At 44.2% G+C, this 20,239-nt stretch overlaps 1 protein-coding gene across 6 annotated transcripts in view; it reads left to right on the plus strand.

Moving 5' to 3' along the window:
- The window catches only part of ZMYND11 (zinc finger MYND-type containing 11), a 1,778,022-nt gene that overhangs the window by 1,379,041 nt on the left and 378,742 nt on the right, over positions 1 to 20,239 (plus strand). For all 6 annotated transcript variants that reach the window (XM_044064681.1, XM_044064682.1, XM_044064678.1 and 3 more), the window contains one exon: positions 19,965 to 20,083. In XM_044064681.1, coding sequence (XP_043920616.1) covers positions 19,965 to 20,083 — 119 coding nt within the window. The remainder of the gene's footprint in view (positions 1 to 19,964; positions 20,084 to 20,239) is intronic.

Below are 20,239 nucleotides of genomic sequence, written 5' to 3' on the forward strand. Positions count from 1 at the left end.
TGGGGGGGGGGAGGCGAAGCCCCCCACTTTTTTTTTTTTTTTTGTTTAAAATTGTTTGCATATGTTTTTAGTGCAAGCGATTTCTTTTGCTGTTTTGAACGTTCGTGGTTTAGTGAGGTCGCTAATTACGTGTCGATGAAGAGGCGTTCAATGGAACGCTTCTTCGAGCATTTGTTATAGACCCTTCCATGCTAGGGCAAGAAAAGGCACTAGGAAACAGCAGACCCCTTCTAGGCCTGCTCAAACTCCTGCCCAGAAACCTCCCTTTCAGGACAGGGCAGGTAGCCTGTGACTACCTGCCTTCACTGCCCCCCCCCCCGACTCCATTCCTCTGTCTCTAAGACTCTCTTACTATCTTCCAATTTGTCAAAACATTACCTCAGATAGGTGGGTCCTTTCCATCACTGAAAAGGGTTACTTTATGAACTGGATCATTTCCCCTTCTCCCAGAGTGATTCCCCAGCCACCCATAGATCTACTCCCCATTTCCCAGCCAGTCATAGACAACCTCCTTTCACAAGGAACCATACAACCAGTTCCTCTGGCAGAAAAAGGAAAGGGATTCTATTCAAGACTCTTGACCTATCCTGTATCTCTCTCACCTCAGTCCTTTCTTACAGTTACCCACCTTTTGCATGCTTACTCTTCAGACCCTTTTACCTTCACCGATACCTCAGGGATTTCTAGCCACCTAAGACATGAAGGATGTCTACTTTCGCATTTCCTGTAAGGTCCAACTACAGGAAATATTTGCGCTTTGCTGTTGGTTCCTTACATTTTCAATTCTTGGCCTTGCCATTTGGGCTCTCTGCTGCTCCAAGCATCTTCACCAAATGTCTGGCTTCAGTGTTTTCTTATTGCAGGGTCCAAGAGATTCATATTTTTTCCATACCTAGACGACCTTCTGATTCAGGCAGAATTCTCCAGATCCCTACAGAACCAACTCCACCAAGTCGTTTCAGTCCTGCAGGCACTGGAATTCAACATAAATTTCCCCAAGTCCAACCTAAGTCCTTCCCAGGACTACATTTTCCCTAGACTGCAGGATAAGGACAGATGTCATGAGGGCATTCATTCCACCCCAAAAAATGGAAACACTGAGGCAATATCTGGCCTCCATTCTCAAAGCCACTGCTTTGACAGCCAGACAATATCTCAGACTACTGGTCATATGGCTTCCACTATACGCCTGCTGCATCTGGCAAAACTCCACATGAGAAAACTGCAGTGGTACCTGAAGTCCACATGGACCCAACACTTACACCCATTGGACTTTCTGCATCCCCTTCCTTCCTTGCCTAAGAAAGGAGATTCTGTGTGGTTAAACCAAGTTACACTCAACCTAGGACTTCCATTACAACCCCTTGCCCCATTCCAGGACATGTACACAGATGCATCACATCTGGGCTGGGGGTCTACATTTGGCAGCCTGAAAGTGCAGGGTACCTGGTCACACACCTTCTGGCGGGAACACATCAACATCAGGGAAATGAGAGCTATCCACACCTCACATCTCCATAGATCGTGTTAAAGGCCCTATCCAAGGCAAAGATCACAGCTTCCATGGGACCTGATAGTATATCAGGCTGTATTCTGCACTGTCTCCAGCAAGAACTAGCTTCGCCATTGAGCACCCTGTTCAACCACAGCCTAATTGCAGGCTTCATTCCAGCAGAGTGGAGAACTGCCATTGTCATCCCCTTGCACAAAGGTGGTGCCACTACTGACCTGGAAACTATCTCCCCATTAGCTTGACAAGTCTGATCTGTAAAGTCATGGAGCGTGTTATTGTTTCTCATAAACAAGGACATAGGCACTCTCCAAGCACTTGACCCCACCCAGTTTGGAATAGTCAGGGGCAGATCTTGCCTATTGAAACTAGATTTATTTATTATTATTATTATTTATTTTACATTTGTTGACCGGGCTAGTGCAGCTGGATCAATGTCCATTTTCAGTGGAGGCCCGGGGAGAAAAGCTCCACAGATTAAAGAAAGGTTATAGAAATACATGTACAATAAACACTTATGATGCAGGCAATGAGCAAAAATACAAAGATATTAGTCCAGGTCAGGTAATACAAATCTAAGAAAAAACAAATAATACCAACTATGTAATACCAATTATGTAATTAAAACAAAAAATCTTTTTTTTTTTTTTTGTATGACAACAGTAGTAACAATAGAATCATTAAGTCATTTGTGATCAGAGAGAAAGATTGCAGTGTTGAATAAAGACATATGATAGTAGAAAGATGAAAGTAGGTTAGTCAGGATTGGTACAAGAGCAGAGCCAGAAATTGTTCAGATGTGAAAAAAGTTGTTTCTTAAAGAGAGGAAAAGTGGCTAGAGAGAAGATATGTAAGGGAAGGTTATTCCATATTCTGCCAACTGAGTTGGAGTAAAGGCAGTTCTCTGCAGAATTTGTAATTCTAGTAGTGTTAACTTGTAGCTTTTCAGAGGAGCGTAGTTGTTTCAGGTTATTATAGGGAGTCAAGAGGTTGCTAAGAGCTGGTGTTTTTGATGGTTGATATAGAATTTTATGTGCTATTAAGAGTTGTTGATAGATAAGCTTGTTAGGAAGTTCCAGCCAATGAAATGACTTCTAGATGACTTCTTTGAAACTGTCACCAAGGCCCTGAATGAGGGAAAGTCTGTACATTCAGCTTAACCTGACCTGGCCAAGGCCTTTGACACAGTCCCCAACTCAGTCATCATGGAAAAGCTAACACAACTTTGTGGTAATCCCTGTCTAGTCAGATGGGTGGCCAACTGGCTCACAGATAGGACCCATAGGGTCAACATAGGCGCTGCTACCTCCAACAGCAGACCTGTCACCAGTGGTGTTCCCCAGGGACCTGTCCTGGGACCCCTACTGTTTGGCATATACTTCTCAGATGTCCAGGCAACGACAAAGGGCCTGTGGCTGACCAGGTTTGCGGATGACTGTCAGTTGGATGCTGTCATTGACTCCCCAGTTGATGTTAACATACTGCAAGAGGGTCTCACAGCTGTAAATAAGTGGTGCCAAAGTCATGGCCTTAAGTTAAATGCAAAAAAATGTATTATCATACCATTCGGCAAAAACACAGTCCCTACTGATTACATCACTGGCAAACCCTAAGCAGACAACCTGTGGTGAGAGACCTAGGTACTCAGGTTGACAACAATCTCATATTCGAGCATCATGTGGTGGCAGTGGTCAGAAAAGCCTTTTACTTGGTTCGTCTCATAAGTAAAGGTATTGCATTCAGAAAAAAGGAGGTTATTACCTCTCTGTACTCCTCCCTTATTAGACCTATAATTGAGTATAATGCCCCATTTGGTATGTACCTCTCTAAACACCTACACTAACTGGAAAGGTCACAGAAATACCTCACAAAGAGAATACATGGCCTCCAACACCTATCCTATACAGACAGGCTTAAATCACTGTCACTCTACTCAGTATCATACAGATTGCTCAGAGGTGGTCTGTGTCTTGCCTACAAGGCAATATCAGACCCTGCCCTACTAGAGATGCTTCATATCCGTAAGTCTAACTCCTCGTGCATTACCCACTTGATAGGCCTAAATCTAATATACAACATCAACAAAACCTGCTGGAGAGACAGGTTTGTCTCCCAGAGGCTGCCCCATCTCTGGAATAGACTTCCCATGCATGTCAGAGAACCTCAGACCCTCTTCAAGTGCAACCTTGATGAGTGGCTGTGAAACCATGCATTTGTCCCAGGGGTTCGACCTTTGTCCTTCATTGACAGAGGAAATGGGTGTTGACTGAGGTTTTTTTTTGGGATAAACTCTTGGCCAAGCTTGTAAGGGCCCCAGGACCATTAGCCGAGTAACTTCTTATGATCCTATCCTATTTGCCCTGACAGCCTTCCTTTATGCCCTAAAACAAGGTCTACTGAAATTGTTCACAGACAACACTACAGTTCTATGGTATGTGAACAAACAGGGCAGAACCAGATCTTATTTGCTTTGCAGACCTGCTGTCCAAGCCTGGCATCTGGCAGCCCAACATGGAGTCTCCCTGCAGGCAGTTTGTATGTCTTCAGCTCAGAACTTTCAGGCAGACACCTTGAGCAGGTCCATGTCACAATCCCACAGATGGATGCTTCACAGGGATGTGTTTATGGACATTGTCCACAGGTGGGGTACACCACAGATAGATCTGTTTGCCTCCCCTCTGAACAAACAACTACCACTGTTTTGCACCAGGCTACCCAGTCCTTTAGCAAGGGCAACAGCTGCCTTTTCAGTCTCAAGAAAAGGGATGTTTCTTTATACATCCCCCTTCCCATTACTTCAAAAAGTCCTGCTAAAGATCCAGCAGGAGAAGCCAAAAATCTTACTGGTGACTCCCCTTTGGCCAAGACAGCATTGGTTCCCCCCTCCTTCTGCATTTAGACAGGGGCAATCATCCCAAGTTACCTTACAGAGTGGACCTTCTTACACAGGACAAGGGATCCCTAATCCATCCCCATCAGGAATCTCTGAATCTAACCCTGTGGGTGATAGAATTTTGATCCCTTCTAGACACCTTTACACTGAGGACGTGCTAAGAGTTCTGCAGGAGGCCAGGAAAACTAACACTAGATCTTATTTGTCTAAATGGAAGAGATTCTCCATGTGGCGTCTACAAAGGCAGCTAGACCCATTTCAAAGTGAGGTCCCCTTAGTGCTTTCCTGTCTGTGTGAACTCTTGCAAGCAGAGTTGGCTTATTCCTCTATTAAAGCACACCTTGCTGCTATTTTGGGCTGTCTGCCTCTTGATCTCCCTCTAGCTTCCCGATGTTCTTCGTGTTTCACTGTTGCAGTCATCACATTTGGGTTATCTGCCTGCAGGTAGTCTTCAGCCGGCCTAAATACCAGAGTCTTGGGATTTCTGCATCGGATGCAGTTTCTTCTTCCTTGACGTCAGGTTGCCAGGGGTATAAAACATGCAGCCGACGCCATTACATCAGTCTTTCTTGCCTTGCTGTGCCCGAAACAGAAGAAGTTCGCAAGTGCTGGTTGGCCGACTCCTGAAATTTTCGTTTTCAAGTTTCAGACCCGAAGTATTCAAAAAAGCTATGTACCCCATTCGGGATCCTTTTTCTTGCTCTAACCGATGTCAGTAAAAGTTAACAATTGTCTTACCTGTGGAAAGCAAATACCTCATACAGATTTTCATTCTTACTGCATCCCCTGTTTAGGCCTAGACCACGACATCCCTCCTTGTCAGTTTTGTGCCTTGTTCAACGCCCAAACTATTCGTTGTCAGGTTATTTTTGCAGCTAATTACTTTCGTACTCATTCTGTGTACTCCAAAATGGCTTCATCAAGCCATCCGACTACTGATATTCTGAAAAAACGTAAGGATAAAGACAGAGACAGACCACATAGGTCCAAAATTGCCAATGACGCTTCCGTTAAGCTAGTCACCAGTCTGCCGGTATTCAGTGAGGTGCTTTCACAGCCCGTGATTCGCAGGACTCTACTGAAGACCCATTCGGGAAGACCCATGCCGTGAGATGCTTCTTCGACTATGGAACCTGTGGATGTCTCTACCTCGGATGGGTCCGGAGCTGCTGTGCAGGCACCGGCTTCTGAGGGGGTATTCAGGCCTACAGACATTCATATTAAACCGACGCCATAATTTTCATCCAGGCGAAAAACTTGCACCACGCCTAGAAACAGATGACCAAATCACAGGCTCAGGCCCATATGGCTAAAAAACAAATGCTTAGAATGGCTGAAGGCCTTATTATCTTAATTAGGGGAAGCCAGCCTTCCCCCTCTAAGAGACCTAGAAATTATTTTCTTTCTGATTCTTCTGATCAGGAATCTGATATTTCTCCTCCTTCTGATTACCAGAATTTTCCCTTATCTACTTATGAGGATTCTGATGCAGAGGTTTCCATTCCCTTTGCTTCCCCTCCAGAGAATTTTTCTTTTGGTGAAACCTTGCACACTCTTAGGGAGCATTTCCGCTGGGAAAGCCAGGATTACTCTGAGTCCAAAAAGAGACTTGGGGAATTCTTACTACTACCTCAACACAGGCTTTTAGCTGTCCTTCCTGTTCTGGGCATTGTAGATGATGCTTTCTTGGAATCTAGCCTTACCCCACAGACACTTTTCCTCCAGCTCCCAGAAAACCTGACTGGTACTACAGAGTACCTGACTCTCACAAGTTCCTCTTCAAGAATCCTTCTGCGGATCCAGAGACCATTTCCTGAGGACCAAAAGGCATTAAGGCTACTGCTGCCAAAAATCCTACCCCTTCTGATAAAGATTCTAGAGCCTTAGACAGATGGAGTAAGAAGGTATACACTTCTGCTACATTGGCCATTAGGGCTTTAAATTGCCAGTTTGATATGCTAAAATGTCAGCAGCATGTTACGGGGCTACTTAAATAGAAAATGATGTTGATTCCTGACTGTACTGAACACAAAGAATTACAGGAATTTATGCATTCTGCAGAACAATTTGGTAAACATACTTTGCAATGTGGTTTTGGCGCTTTAGAAGCATCTTGCAGGGCTGCTGTCACTGGGTCTGTAATTAGAAGGCATGCTTGGCTTAAGGAACAAAACTTGCCAGCTCATGTAAAAGCTAAGTTACTGGATGCTCCCTTAAACCAAGACAGCCTTTTTGGCAACAAAGCAGAAGAATTTCTCAAAAGGATGGAGGAAAAAGCTAAATCTATGCAAACTGTTAAAGATTTCCTACAAGTGCAGCCTCCCAAATTCAGTAGGCATTGGCCTTCAAAGAACTGGTCCTTTCCAGTCCCTTCTAGGCCTTCTCAGTCCAAACCCAAGAACAGAAGGCCACCTAGGCTACAGTCTCAGGCTACGCACACACCTAAACAGTGGGGGGGCCGCCACTTCCAAAGCAGGGAGTAGTAAGCCACCCCCTTACGGAAAAAAATGGCACAGTGACTTATGCTTAACCCTTCCAAGTCCTGCTCAACTACCTGCTCCCTTAGGAGGAAAGATCGCCTTGCATGCAAAAATCTGGGAACTCATTACCCAGGACAAATGGGTTTTGAACATAGTTTCTGAAGAATACAGATTCCACTTCCACACACTACCAACCCCAAATGGTTGACCAGACCTACCCCCAAATCAATGGGCAGAGGCCCAACAACAGGTTCTCTCTCTTCTCAATATCAGGGCTAGTCAGCCTGTCCCAGCAGAACAAAGGGGACAAGGTTTTTATTCAAGACTTTTTCTGGTACCCAGAAAAGACAAATCCTAGCATCCTATCCTGGACCTCTCTATTCTCAACACCTTTCTGGTAGTTCCAAAATTCAAAATGCTAACTCTGCAACAGCTTCTTCCCATGCTAGCCAAGGATGCCTGGCTGGCAACCCTAGACTTAAAGGAAGCTTACCTCTATGTCCCAATAAGGGAATCTTGCAGCAAATACCTATGTACATATGGAGGAAGAAAGAAAGAGGAATCTTAGGTAATTAGTTTTTCAGAGAGACTCTAACCTAAAGGCATCCTTATTTGTTTCTCCATCTTCCCAAAAAAATGGAACCTGAGATAGATGCACCTGCATATCAATCCAGAGCTGGATTTGCCACTGCAGTCTTGCAGGGATTAATAGCTAGCCTTAATGCTCTTTAACTTCCTCCTCCCTTCCTTAGCTTTGGGAATCAACCCAAATGTGATGACTGCAACATTGAAACATGAAGAACATAGTACAGTTGTGTACACTTACCATAAATGTAGATGTCCGAGTGTATTCATTGTTGCAGTCCTGGTTACTGTCCCTCCAGCCCCTTGACTTCTCTTGGCTCTACCTTTCCTTCTTGTTTGGCATTTATTATATCATGTGTATTTGCTTTTTGTTGGGGGTGTTCCATACCATGTAATTGGTTCCTATTGTGGGTGCACCTGACATTTGGGGCAAGAAAAACTGATGTAATGGAGTCGGCTGCATGTTTTATACCCCTGACGACCTGACGTCAAGGAAGAAGAGAGAGCATCCAACGAAGAAATCCAAAGACTCTGGTATTCAGGCCAGCTGAGGGCTACCTGCAGGCAGACAACCCAAATGTGATGACTGCAACAGTGAATAGACTCGAATATCTACATTTATGGTAAGTGTACACAACTGTACTTTTCCCTCCAAAGTTATTCCTTAAGGGAGTACTACACCTCAGGCCCCCCAGGAGGCTAGTTCCACCTCCATGGGATCTAAATTACGTTTTAGAGAAACTCACTGTGGTCCCCTTTGAACCAACATCTAAGGCATCTCTGAAACATTGTACCTGGAAAACTGTACTCCTCATGTCCCTGACATCAGGCAGAAGAGCATCAGAGCTCCAGGCTCTCATGGCAACTCCTCCCTTCCTCATCTTCCACAAGGATAGAGTGACCTTGAGGACCAACCCTCCTTTATGCCCAAGGTGGTCAAAGAGCTGTCCTTAAATCAGGGTATCCACATGCCCACCTTTTTTCCCCTCACCCCCAAAGTGACAATGAAAGAGTCTGATATTCCCTTGATGTTTACAGACAACTAAGATTTTACCTTGACAAGACTAAGGCCATTAGGAAATCAGAGCAACTATTTGTCTTCTTTCACCCCAGCGCTCTGGGAAAGGAGGTGACAAAACAGACCATTTCTGCTAGGATTTCCAAGGCTATTTCCTTTTGCTGCACATTCCATGGGAAACAACTCAATTAAAAAATTAAGGCCTACTCCACTAGAGCCATGGCTTCATTGGGGGCCTTCTTCAAAGGAATAGACACTGCGTCCATTCAGGAGGCAGCTACATGGACATCTGTCCATACCTTCACTAAACCCTGAAGGTTGGATCACATCTTCAGATCCAGAGTGGGGTTTGCTAGGGGAATCCTTCATTGCTTCATGGAGAACAGTTCCATACCATCACCCCCTTCTTCCCTGTGAACTCTGGCACTCACCCAAGACTTTGGAATACTGCTGCGTGAGAATAGAAGGACATAGAATAGTTGTGTAAAATCTTACCATAACCATAGATGTCCTTCTCTTCCATGTTGCAGCATTCATTCCCTCCCTCCCTCCTTACCCCCTTCTTTCCATCTAAACTGTTCATTCTTGGATGACACAGAACTTATATAGCTATCCTGAGAATGGGGTCTGACTGGGGCATTCAGTTCTGAGGAAAGGTATGTGCAGATATCACTTTTATAGCCCACACTCCCTAGGCCAATGTCAGACGTCCCACATACCTAGCAGTGACTACAGGTTTTTGTGTACTGGCCAGACATTCGGGTAGCAAGCGGAGGCTAACCTAAAAGTTTGGAATAATGCAACATGGAAGAGAAGGACATCTATGGTTATGGTAAAATTTTACACAACTATTCTTTCAGAGAGGCACCCTCACCAGCAGCTAGTCTTAGGAGTATATATTGGGGCTTGAGTGCTAGACCAACTATCCTTGAGTGCACAACCTGGCCTATATTATGGAATGCACACTCAAGTACCAGGAGTCTGGTTGTGAGATTGGACAGCAGTCTGAAAGGTCTATTCCCATAATTTTCCTCTGAATTGTTGACTTAACAATGAGTGTAGATAATGCACCTGCAGGCACTCCTCTGCCTGCTATGTCCTCAGTTATGACCATTTCCTTAGACATACTTTCTTGTTTGATGTGTGATGAGGTATGTAGATGAAGAAAAAACATAGTTAGGGAGTTCCAGTTGATGTTGATGCAAGACACCTTGCCCATGTTCTTGCTCGCTAGTTATCCCTTTAGCCAGTGCTTCTCCTTGCATTTAAGAGCCTCGTACCTGATACAGTCCTTGACTGGTACTGATACTGATGTCTCCTCACACCCAAATTCTGTTGCTAAACAGGGATGTTGAAAGCAATGAAGTCTCCATCTGTAAGATGGACCTTGGTACTGATTTCTTTTGTGCTGTTATTGCCCCTGTGAAGAACCCTCATTGGGGAAAGAAGACCCTACATTTCTCATTAGTTTCTTTGCAGTCTGGTTGCTGGCCCCTATTCATTCCTTCCATAAAATGTTTTACTTGTACATATGGAGAAAGAAAGAGGAATCTTAGGTCATTAGTTTTTCAGAGAGACTCTAACCTAAAGGCATCCTTATTTGTTTCTCCATCTTCCCAAAAAAAATGTGTTTCTCTTGAGCAAGTCCAGGCAGATTGGCATATTTTGTTCTTTGAGTATTCTGAGGCAGACTGTTAGTTTATTTCTTCAATCCAGCATAAGACTGAAACCCATAAACAGTTTACCAGCGTGCCATTCACTATGAAGTCCAAAGCTTTGACTAGGTTTGACAAGTGTGTGCTTTCTGTTGTTTATATGACATATGGCATTGAGACGTTTGTTTCATATGTCCTAGTGTTCTTTAGTAGGGTTTGTACTAGTAAAGATATCAGAGGTCCCAGCTTCTGGAGTCAAGGCACTTTCAGGAAAAAAAAACTTATCAAGAGAATATTGCCTGTAGAATATTTATTTATTTCTTGCAATGACTGTGGCAGTAGCCGCTGACATATATTTGCACTGGATATGAACTCTGACAGCCATTCTGGATGCACTGTTTCTAGAGAGGGTCCTTGTTAACTCATTCACTCCAATGGAGCTCAGGAGGTTTGTAGTGTAACTTCCAGTGGGCGGAACCTAACCTTCTTGACAGAATCAAATTGTCCTCACATTTCAAGCAAATGTTCATATTTCTGGAACTATTGGGGTTATGAAAGAAGTATAAATGGCAAACTCTTCAGCACAAACTATTTTTATAGTGGTAGTATTCTTTAGGTTCTAGGCCTTAAACCAAATTTTGTAAATCACAGACAGTAACTATCAAAGCCGCGGTGGTACAGCGGTAGCGTTGTTGCCTCACAGCAAGAGGTTCGCCTGTTCGATTCTTGGCTGGAGTGCCTTCTGCGTGGAGTCTGCATGTCCTCCCACAGTCAAGTGGCCTCCAAAAGACATGCGTGAATGGGCGTGCCTTCGCTGAAGGTTGAGCGTTGGGCTGGCAACTTGGCACCATAGAAATCTACTGCCAAATATTAGCAGACCGGAGTTCTGCTGTGGCGACCCCTAACCGGGAAAAAGCCGAAAAGACAAACAGACAGTAACGATCACATTTGTAATATTTTGTAAACAACTTAAAATATCTCAGCAGCCACTCAAGTTACACACATACTGTCAGCAGCATTGTATTCATCTTGTGGAGAGCTTTCATGTGAAGCTAAGCCATTCTGTCTTGTGTTACTTGGTTACTGAGATAGTTAGAAAAATGTGAAAATTATATCTTTATAAATTAATATCATAAAAACAACAGTTAATATCTATTTGTTTGCACTAGACAGAGGTCATATATTAATTCAGTTGTGTTTGACATTCTGTAAGCTTTAAGATGAAATCTTTTAAAACTTTCTACACAGCATGCTTTCGGAATTATTGATGCAAATATGAACAAGCAATAGTTGACGCCTAGAGGCGTCAGTAGGAGTTAACTGCAGAAGCACCTGTAGGTGTCACTCGGATGTAATGAGTTGAGGAGTACCAGAAGAAAGGAATGACTGTGTGACCATGAAAGATGTATACAACACCTCCTATGGCTTCCTTTTTTTCTCCTAGATCAGTCTAGATCCCAGTAGGAAAAGGGCGCCCATGTATGTAAATAATATCCAAAAACCTGACTTGTTTGTCTCTTTTCGACCCCTTGCTGAGTCTCTGAGTGTCTGAAGAAGGCATGCTGCAGCACTCTTTATTATATAGGTCATAGCTGTCCATGAAAGGCTATTGCTTCAAGTTTTTTTGTTCTTACTTGAAGGGCCTTTACTTGTGATGTAGTGGATCTTGGACATGGTTGAAGAAAGTACTTGGTGGTTTTAACAGTCCCAGTCTGTATGCTTTAAGGAGCAGTATGGCCTATTCCATGGTGGTAGAGAGGATGTAGCTTTTGTTTCTGCCTCATCGTCTTTATAAGAAGACCAAGTGTTCTTGACCAGTGTTTGCACTTGGAAGCGTCCGCAAACATATCTGTTATAGTAGTGTCTTTGTGGTGATTTTTCAATGTGTGATGCTCATTCCACCACAGACCATCTAGATAGTTTCACTGGATGTGATGGGTGACTTTTGCTCATCATTATTTAAAAATGTCATGGGAGATTCCTGGGCATTTCTCCAGGACTTACCAAAGCACTGGTCATGATGGAAGATGCTTTACAAGATTCTGCCTTCTAAACTTTTGTTTCTTGGATGTTCTTGCTCTTGTCGATCTTGGGTGCTTGGGTGGTTTCATTTCTACTACTTAGGTTCTTCTTAGTTGTTGTCCACTGGTGAAGGCCCAGTGAAGTAAGACATTACAGAGAAGTGAGTGCTCACTGTATCAGTTAATCATTGAGATGGCGGTCTTAAGTGGATACTTATTCTACCCCCAATTATTTCATGTGCCCTGTTCTGTGTAAAATTACAATTCTGTCGTTATTTCATGTTTGATTTTTGATTTTGATTTTCATGTGCATCCTTCTCTGGTTCCTTGAGAGTAGTTTGGTACACATTCCTGGTCCTGATTGATGCTGCAGCTTGCTCTATGTAGGGTGGAGGGGGGATGCTTGCCTTGGGTGTGGGAGTTTAAAATTCTTGACAAATTGCCAAGATAAAGCTGCCAGAATGGAGAGTCCAACTTTTTTCCTTTGCAGATTGCCTTTTTGAAAATTCACTTGGTAGGGTGAGTACTCTCATGTCTGTAATTGTCTAGGGCTGGCGTGAACCCTGATGCAAGGAGATCTAAGATGGAATTTACTCTGTGGAATTTTGGCTTCATATCTTCTTAGTTCACTGTATCAGTCTTTGAAGCCTCAACTAGTGTGTGTGTTGTACTTTTTTAATATTCTTTTTTATGCCCTAGCTGTCTTCCAGCCATCAACCCTCCTGTGACTGTTTGGCTTGTTAGTTCCCATTGTAGCAGCCAAGTCTACTCATTCATATGTCACCCTTTCCCCCCATGGATGAGAGATGGTCATGTGATGGTATCATCTGTAGTCATCAGATGTGACTTTTTTTTTTCCTGACTGGATGCTGCCCTCTAATTCTTGAACACTTAGCACAGCTCACAATACTAGCTATGTCCATACATGTTACTGTGCAAAACAGGCTGCAGTTATAAAGTATGCTACATAGAAGACATGCTGTCTTGCTTGGGCTGAATTCTGATAACATTACAACTCTGTGCTGCAGTGCACCCATCCTGCAGTGTGTGTGTGTACACAGCGGTGAACCTAGATGCCTCCGTTTCCCATTATGGGACAAGCCAGCATTGGCTGCTCCAGCAGCAGAGTTTGCTAACTGAACCCTGGCACTGTGAGTTGTAGTCAAGGTTTTCTCTCCATACACCATGGAGTCAGCAAGTGTCTGGACTAGCACTTTGCTTAAAAAAATGGTTCAGCCATGAAAATAATTTAACAGAGTGCTCTTGAGGAATCTTAATGCCTTGGGTTCATATTCTAGTAGTAATGAGTGGTGAAAACAGACGTCAGATTTGCAGTATATCTGTTTTTCTGTATGTTTGTTTTTTGTGGCTTGTACTTTGTCAAGAGCTTCCTTGCAGAAACTTGCAACAGAAAAGAAATGGAGGGATGCCTTTCTTTTTATTGTGATAAACTTGGGAATGCCACTGGGTTTGGTGTGCCAGGTGGAATGAGAGGAGTTTCTGCAACATCACTGCTCAAAAACAAAAAAAAAAAAAAAAAAAAAATGCTTAGGTGATTGTTACGTCACTTTGTTGTTAATTAGTGATATCCTTTAGGGTATCATTTGAAATATTTTGTTATTTTATTTTATTTGCACTTTGTTGACTGGGTTAGTCCCACTAGAGCAATGGTCACTTTTCAGGGAAGACCCAAGGTAGTATTTCTACTGACTAGGGGAATTTTGGGTAGAACACAAGCGAACTTCCCCTTCTCTTTTCAATACCTGCTATGGGATCTTTTACATCCTCCTGAGCCACCACCAACTCAGGCAGCTGGGGCCTCAGATTAACATGTCAGAAGAAAAATGGTACATTGAAGAGTGCAGCACCCTCTTTATGTTGCACTGCAGTGTACTCTATTAAATAACTTGTATTGAATTTCTTCAACCCTTTTTTGTATTTGATTTGCTACTGTTATCTTGATTTTTAAACTTACTTTTGTAATTGTATACGGTTTCATTTATATTTTTCTAACCATTGTATACAACTCGTCCACCTGCTGTCTGAAGTGATACCCAGATGTTTTGTATAGAAAACTAACCCAGTTATTAGAAATAAAATGATTTCCAGCACATTAATTTGTATGGTTGGAATGCACCAAGTAGATGATGTTCTTCGTGTTTCACTGTTGCAGTCATCACCTCTGGGTGTTATCCCTGCTGTGATAGCCCTTGGGCAGCCCGAATACCAGAGTCAATGTTTTTCTGCATCAGCTGCTGTCGCCCGTAGTCTGACATCAGGTTGTCAATGCTGTAAAGCAAGGCAGCCGACGCCATTACATCAGTCGTTCTTGCCGTGCAGCCCGTAGCAGAAGCAGTTTGCAAGTGTGCTGCTCAGTCGCTACCAGAGTTTGAATTTCAGCTGAAAAAGTCTAAAGCTAAGTACCCCCATTGGGGATCCTTTTTTCTTGTACTAACCGATGTCCGAAAAAGTTAACAATTGTCTTGCTTGTGGAAAGCAGATACCACACCGAGAGTTCCATTCATACTGCGTCACTTGTTTAGGCCCAGACCACGCCGTCCCCCGTTGTCGGTCCTGTCCCTCTTTAATGCAAGAACCATTCGCTGTAGAGCTCTTATTGTAGACAGGTATTTTCATCTTCCGTCTTTGCATTTCAAAATGGCGTCCATCAGCCAACAATCTGTGGACATTACGAAAAAACGCAGAGATAAAGATAGAGACAGACTACACAAGGCTAAGCCTTCCGACCACTCTACCACTAAGCAGGTTGTCAGTTCTCCGGAATTCAGTGAGGTGCTTTCACAGCCCCTGTTGCCCTATTCGATATCTATGCAGGTCTCTTCCGAGATCCTTTCAGAGTCTGGTAAGCCGCAGAAATCATCTTCGTCTTCCAAGCCTTTGGCTGTCTTTGCCTTGGTTAGGTCCAGAGCCACGACACAGGCACCAGCTTCCATGGAGGCCTCTCACACTAACAAATCTAGACAAAGAAATGATGTCTTCTTATCTGACTACTGTTTCTCTCAGACTGACGGATACTGTTAGTCCTAGAAGACAGGCCACTCCTAGAAAATCTGCCTCTAGCCACCATCTTGCTCCTTCTGCACCCCCAAGCATAAATGGTTAAAATGGCAGAAGATCTCATCTCCCTTATCAGAGGTAGTCAGGCCACAACTTCTAAAAAGAAAAGACACCCTTCTTCAGAAATTATGACAGAACAGTATTCTGAGGAATCTGACTATTCAGATTTTGAAGAGGAACAATAATCTTTGACTGCTTATAAGGATTCAGATGCAGAGGAATCCATTCCTTCTGTCTCCCCACCAGAAGACCTTTCCTTTGGGGAGACCCTTCACACCCTCAGGGAACATTTCCAGTGGGAATCTTAGGATTTCCCCCAGTCTAAGAAAAGACGTAGAGAGTTTCTGGGCCTGCCCTAGCACAGACCCCTGGCCATCCCCCCTATTTTAGAAGTGATGGAAGATGTTTTCCATGAGTCCAGCTTAGCCCCTGACGCCCTCCCCTCTGCTCCCAGTAAACCTGACAGGTATTACAGAGTACCAGATTCTAACAAATACCTGTACAGAAATCCTGCTGCAGACCCAAAGGTCATTACGTAGGTACATAAAGGAGCTAAGACTAGTTCTGCCAAGAATCCTATTCCTTCTGACAAGGATTCCAGAGCTCTGGACAGATGGGGTAAAAAAGTATACACCTCTGCAACCTTAGCTATCAGAGCACTCAACTGTCAGTTCCATATGTTAAAATATCAACAACACACTTTGGAACTATTAAAACAAAAGATTTCAACCTTTCCTGACTGTGCCAGTTCGAAAGAGCAGATTTACTGCACTCTACTTGTCAGGTGGCCAAACACTTATTACACTGTGGATATGACACCCTAGAAGCCTCAAGGAGGGCAGCAGTGTCAGGATCTGTCATTAGGAGGCATGCCTGGTTGAAGGAACATCCTCTTCCTGATCATGTCAAGATCTGTCATTAGGAGACATGCCTGGTTGAAGGAACATCCTCTCCCTGATCATGTCAAGTCTAAACTAATTGATGCACCCCTGGATAAGGACCGTTTGTTTGGAGCAAAAGCAGAAGAGGTGCTCAAAAAGATGGGAAACAAAGCAAAATCTATGCAAATAGTAAAATATTTCTTTCAGGTTCAACCTCCTAGGTTCAGCAGGAACTCCCCGTCTAAGCACTGGTCCTTCCTTGCACCTAGCAGACAGGGCCAAGGTAAGCCCCACAGGGACAGACCACCCAGGCCCCTATCACAGGGGCAGCAGAGAACCAAATAGTGGACCACTTCTGCCCCAAAGGCAGGGAGTTCTAAGCCACCCTTCTATGGCAAAAACTCTCAATGACTCCCTCTCCCCCCTCTGCCCTCCTTTCACTCACCAAAAACTAGGAGAAAGGCTCTCCCTCTGCAAAGAAAATTTGCTTTCTGTAACAAAGGACCAATGGGTCTTAAAGATTATTTTTCAGGGATACAAATTCTCTTTCAACGAACTCCCAATTCCAAAAGGGTACCCAGACTTACCTCCAAATCAGTGGGCAGAGGCATTGAAACAGGTCCAAACTGTCCTATCCCGGGGGCAGTAGAACCTGTCCCCTCAGATCAAACAGGCAAAGGCTTTTATTCCAGAGTATTCCTTGTTCCCAGAAAAGAGGGCACTTGCCCCCCCCTCCCCATCCTGGATCTATCCATTCTGAACACCTCCCTGGTGGGTCCCCAAATTCAAAATACTAACTTTGCAGCAGCTGCTGCCTACGCTGACAAAAAATGCCTGGCTAGCGACCCTAGACCTAAAATATGCCTACCTCCACATCCCCGTAAGGGAATCCTACAGGAAATTCCTGCACTTCAGAGCAGGCTCACAACACTTTCAGTTCTCTGCGCTACCCTTTGGCTTATCTACTGCACCCAGAGTATTCACCAAATGCTTAGCCTCGGCCTTAGCATTTTGCAGACAGAGAAATATACAGATTTACCCTTATCTGGACAACTGCCTCATTCAGCCAGAGTGCAAAGAAAAGCTGCTCCAGGACCACCTCTTTGTCAAAACCCTCCTAACTTCTCTAGAGTTCACCATTAACGAGAAGAAATTAACGAGAAGAAATCAAAGCAAACACCCTCCAGGAAGGTCATTTTCTTGGGAACACTGTTGGACACAGCATCCCAAATGGCCTTCCTATCCTCAGAAAAGCCGAGCTTCATGCCTCTCTACTTTACTCAGCTGGCTTCCAGAAGTCACCTCACTGCGAGGAAGTTCCTGCAAGCCTTGGGGTATATGGCATCTTGCATCCTTCTAATTCCTCTGACCAGGCTTCACATGAAGAAACTTCAGTGGTATCTAAAGAACCTTTGGTGTCAGCATGGTCAGCCTCAAGAGACCTTTTCTCCCTCTGATCCCCTGTATAAGGGCCGAGTTTCTGTGGTGGGCAGGTGCCTGTGCCAAGAACAAGGGTCTTCCCTTCATCCTCTGCCCTCCAGCCAGACCATCACCACCAACGCCTCAGACATTGCTTGGGGCGCTCACATAGCAGGCAGGTACACCCAAGGTCTTTGGGATGCCCAGCACCTTCTTTTACACATCAGTCAGGAGGAAATTATGGCAGTACAAAAGGCTCTGACATCCTTCAAACCCCATCTCAGGCCAGGGGTTCTCCTTATCAAAACAGACAACACCACAGTAATGTGGTATATCAACAAACCTGGAAGGACCCAATCTTACCCTCTGTACAGGCTAGCCATGAACCTCTGGCTGACAGCCTCCTCCATGGGATTGCACCTAATTGCCCAATACCTACCAGGGATCAACAACACCCTGGAAGACCACCTAAGCAGGAAATTTACTGGACCCCCACAAATGGCAGCTCCACAGAAAAATCTTTTTGCAAGTCATTCAGAAGTGGGGAACTCCAGAGGTGGATCTCTTTGCTTCACACCTCAGCCATCAGCTAAAAAAAATTCTGTACTAGAGAGTATCACCACCTAGTGTGGAAGGTGGATACCTTGACCTTCCCCTGGAACTCTCTCTTTGTGTATGCATTCCCTCCTCTGCCTCTTATTCACAAGGTACTAATCAAGATAAGGGAGGAGAGACCAAAGGCCATCCTCATTGCTCCAGATTGGCCTAGACAGCATTGGTACCCCTTACTGCACAGCCTGACATTGCAGCCTCCCAGGCAACTTCCCTTGATCTCCGACATCTTGACCCAGCCTGGCGTGGGGTGGGGGGGATGCTGCACCCAGACTTGCAGACTCAAACTGTCAGAATGGCTAATACTTTAAAAGTAAACAAGGGGTCCCTGTTAAGCAAACAGGTCCTAGACATTATCACAGAAACTAGAAAGCCCAGCACAAGAAAATCTTACTCAGGGAAATGGAAAAGATTCTGCTCCTGGAGCCAGTCCAGAAGGGGCAATACCTCACTACTTTCCATCCCTGTTGTCCTGGACTACCTAGCTGAGTTACTCAATAGTGGCCTCTTCTTCTCTTCTATTAAAATCCATGCTTCAGCCATTTCAGCTCATTTCAAAACAGACCAGCCCCTCTTCTCACATCCTTTGATTAAACAATTCCTCAGAGGGGCTTCTAATATTAGACCTCCCAGAAGGCCACCCATGCCAGCCTGGGACCTGAATTATGTTGTAGAAAAATTAAGCTTACCACCATTCGAACCTGCTTCAGCAGACTTGAGATACCTCTCCTGGAAGACTGCTTTCCTACTAGCTATCACCTCAGCCAGAAGGGTTTCAGAAATTCAGGCACTCATGGCCTTTGAGCCCTTCATCATTTTCCATGCAGACAGGGTCTCCCTGAGGACTAACCCCTCCTTTATGCCCGAGGTGGTATCTGATGTGACCCTCAAACAGGCCATACATCTACCCACCTTCTTTCCTAATCCTCAAAACAAGGGGGAAGGAATTCTGCACTCAGTAGACATGCACAGACAACTCAGATACTACCTGGACCAGGGACAGAGGGGAAGCCCATTTCCAAGCAATCCATTTCCAAAAGGATATCACACTGTATCCATTTCTGCTACAGACTACATGGGAAACCACTCCCAGCCTCCACTTCCACAGCATTTCTCAGAGGATTTCCCACCAGGGACATCTTGGAAGCTGCCACCTGGACCTCTAGCCATACCTTTATAAAACATTACCACCTATCTCTTTTCTCTAAGGCTAGGGCAGAGTTTGCATCTGCATTTCTGCAGGGCTTGCGGCTCTAACTAATACTGCCACCCATGTCCTCAGCTTTTGGAATCCTCCCACAGGTGATGACTGCAGCAGTGAAACACGAAGAACATAGTACAGTTGTGTACACTTACCATAAATGTAGATGTTTGACTGTATTCACTGTTGCAGTCCTGGTTTCTCTCCCTCCTTCCCCCTTATATCCTCTTTCCCTAGGGGGGGCATAAGCTTCCCATGGTGGCTTTTTGCCACCAGGACCACTTTACCATATTTCCTTGTGCTTCTGATGGGTTATGGCCAGAAAAACTGATGTAATGGTGTCAGCTGCCTTGCTTTATAACACTGACGAACTGACGTCAGACTACAGGCGACAGCAGCCGACACAGAAAAATATTGACTCTGGTATTCAGCCTGGCCGAGGGCTACCACAGCAAGGATAATCCACAGGGATGACTGCAACAGTGAATACACTTGAACATTTACATTTATTGTAAGTGTACACAACTGTACTTTTTGTATTTGCTTGCTGTGCAGTGAAACTGTGTCTTTATCTAACTAATTATTTATGTATTTATTTATTAACTTTGCAGACACCCAATCATGAGCTGGTTTGGGCTAAGATGAAAGGTTTCGGGTTTTGGCCTGCTAAGGTAATGCAGACCGAAGACAATCAAGTCGATGTGCGCTTTTTTGGTCATCAACACCAACGGTAATTTTCATGAACTTTTTTAAGTCAAGTTGCTTTCTGTAGTTTTTGAAAATATTTAATTTTATTAGTGGCAGCATGACATGCATTTTAAAAATTACTCAACTTCCAAAGCATTTGACTGTTTTTTTAGACACTTTTTTGCATATGATATAGTAT

Source organism: Protopterus annectens, chromosome 3.part0 (genome assembly GCF_019279795.1).
Source record: "Protopterus annectens isolate FY-2018-M chromosome 3.part0, PAN1.0, whole genome shotgun sequence".
Lineage (NCBI taxonomy): Eukaryota > Metazoa > Chordata > Ceratodontiformes > Protopteridae > Protopterus > Protopterus annectens.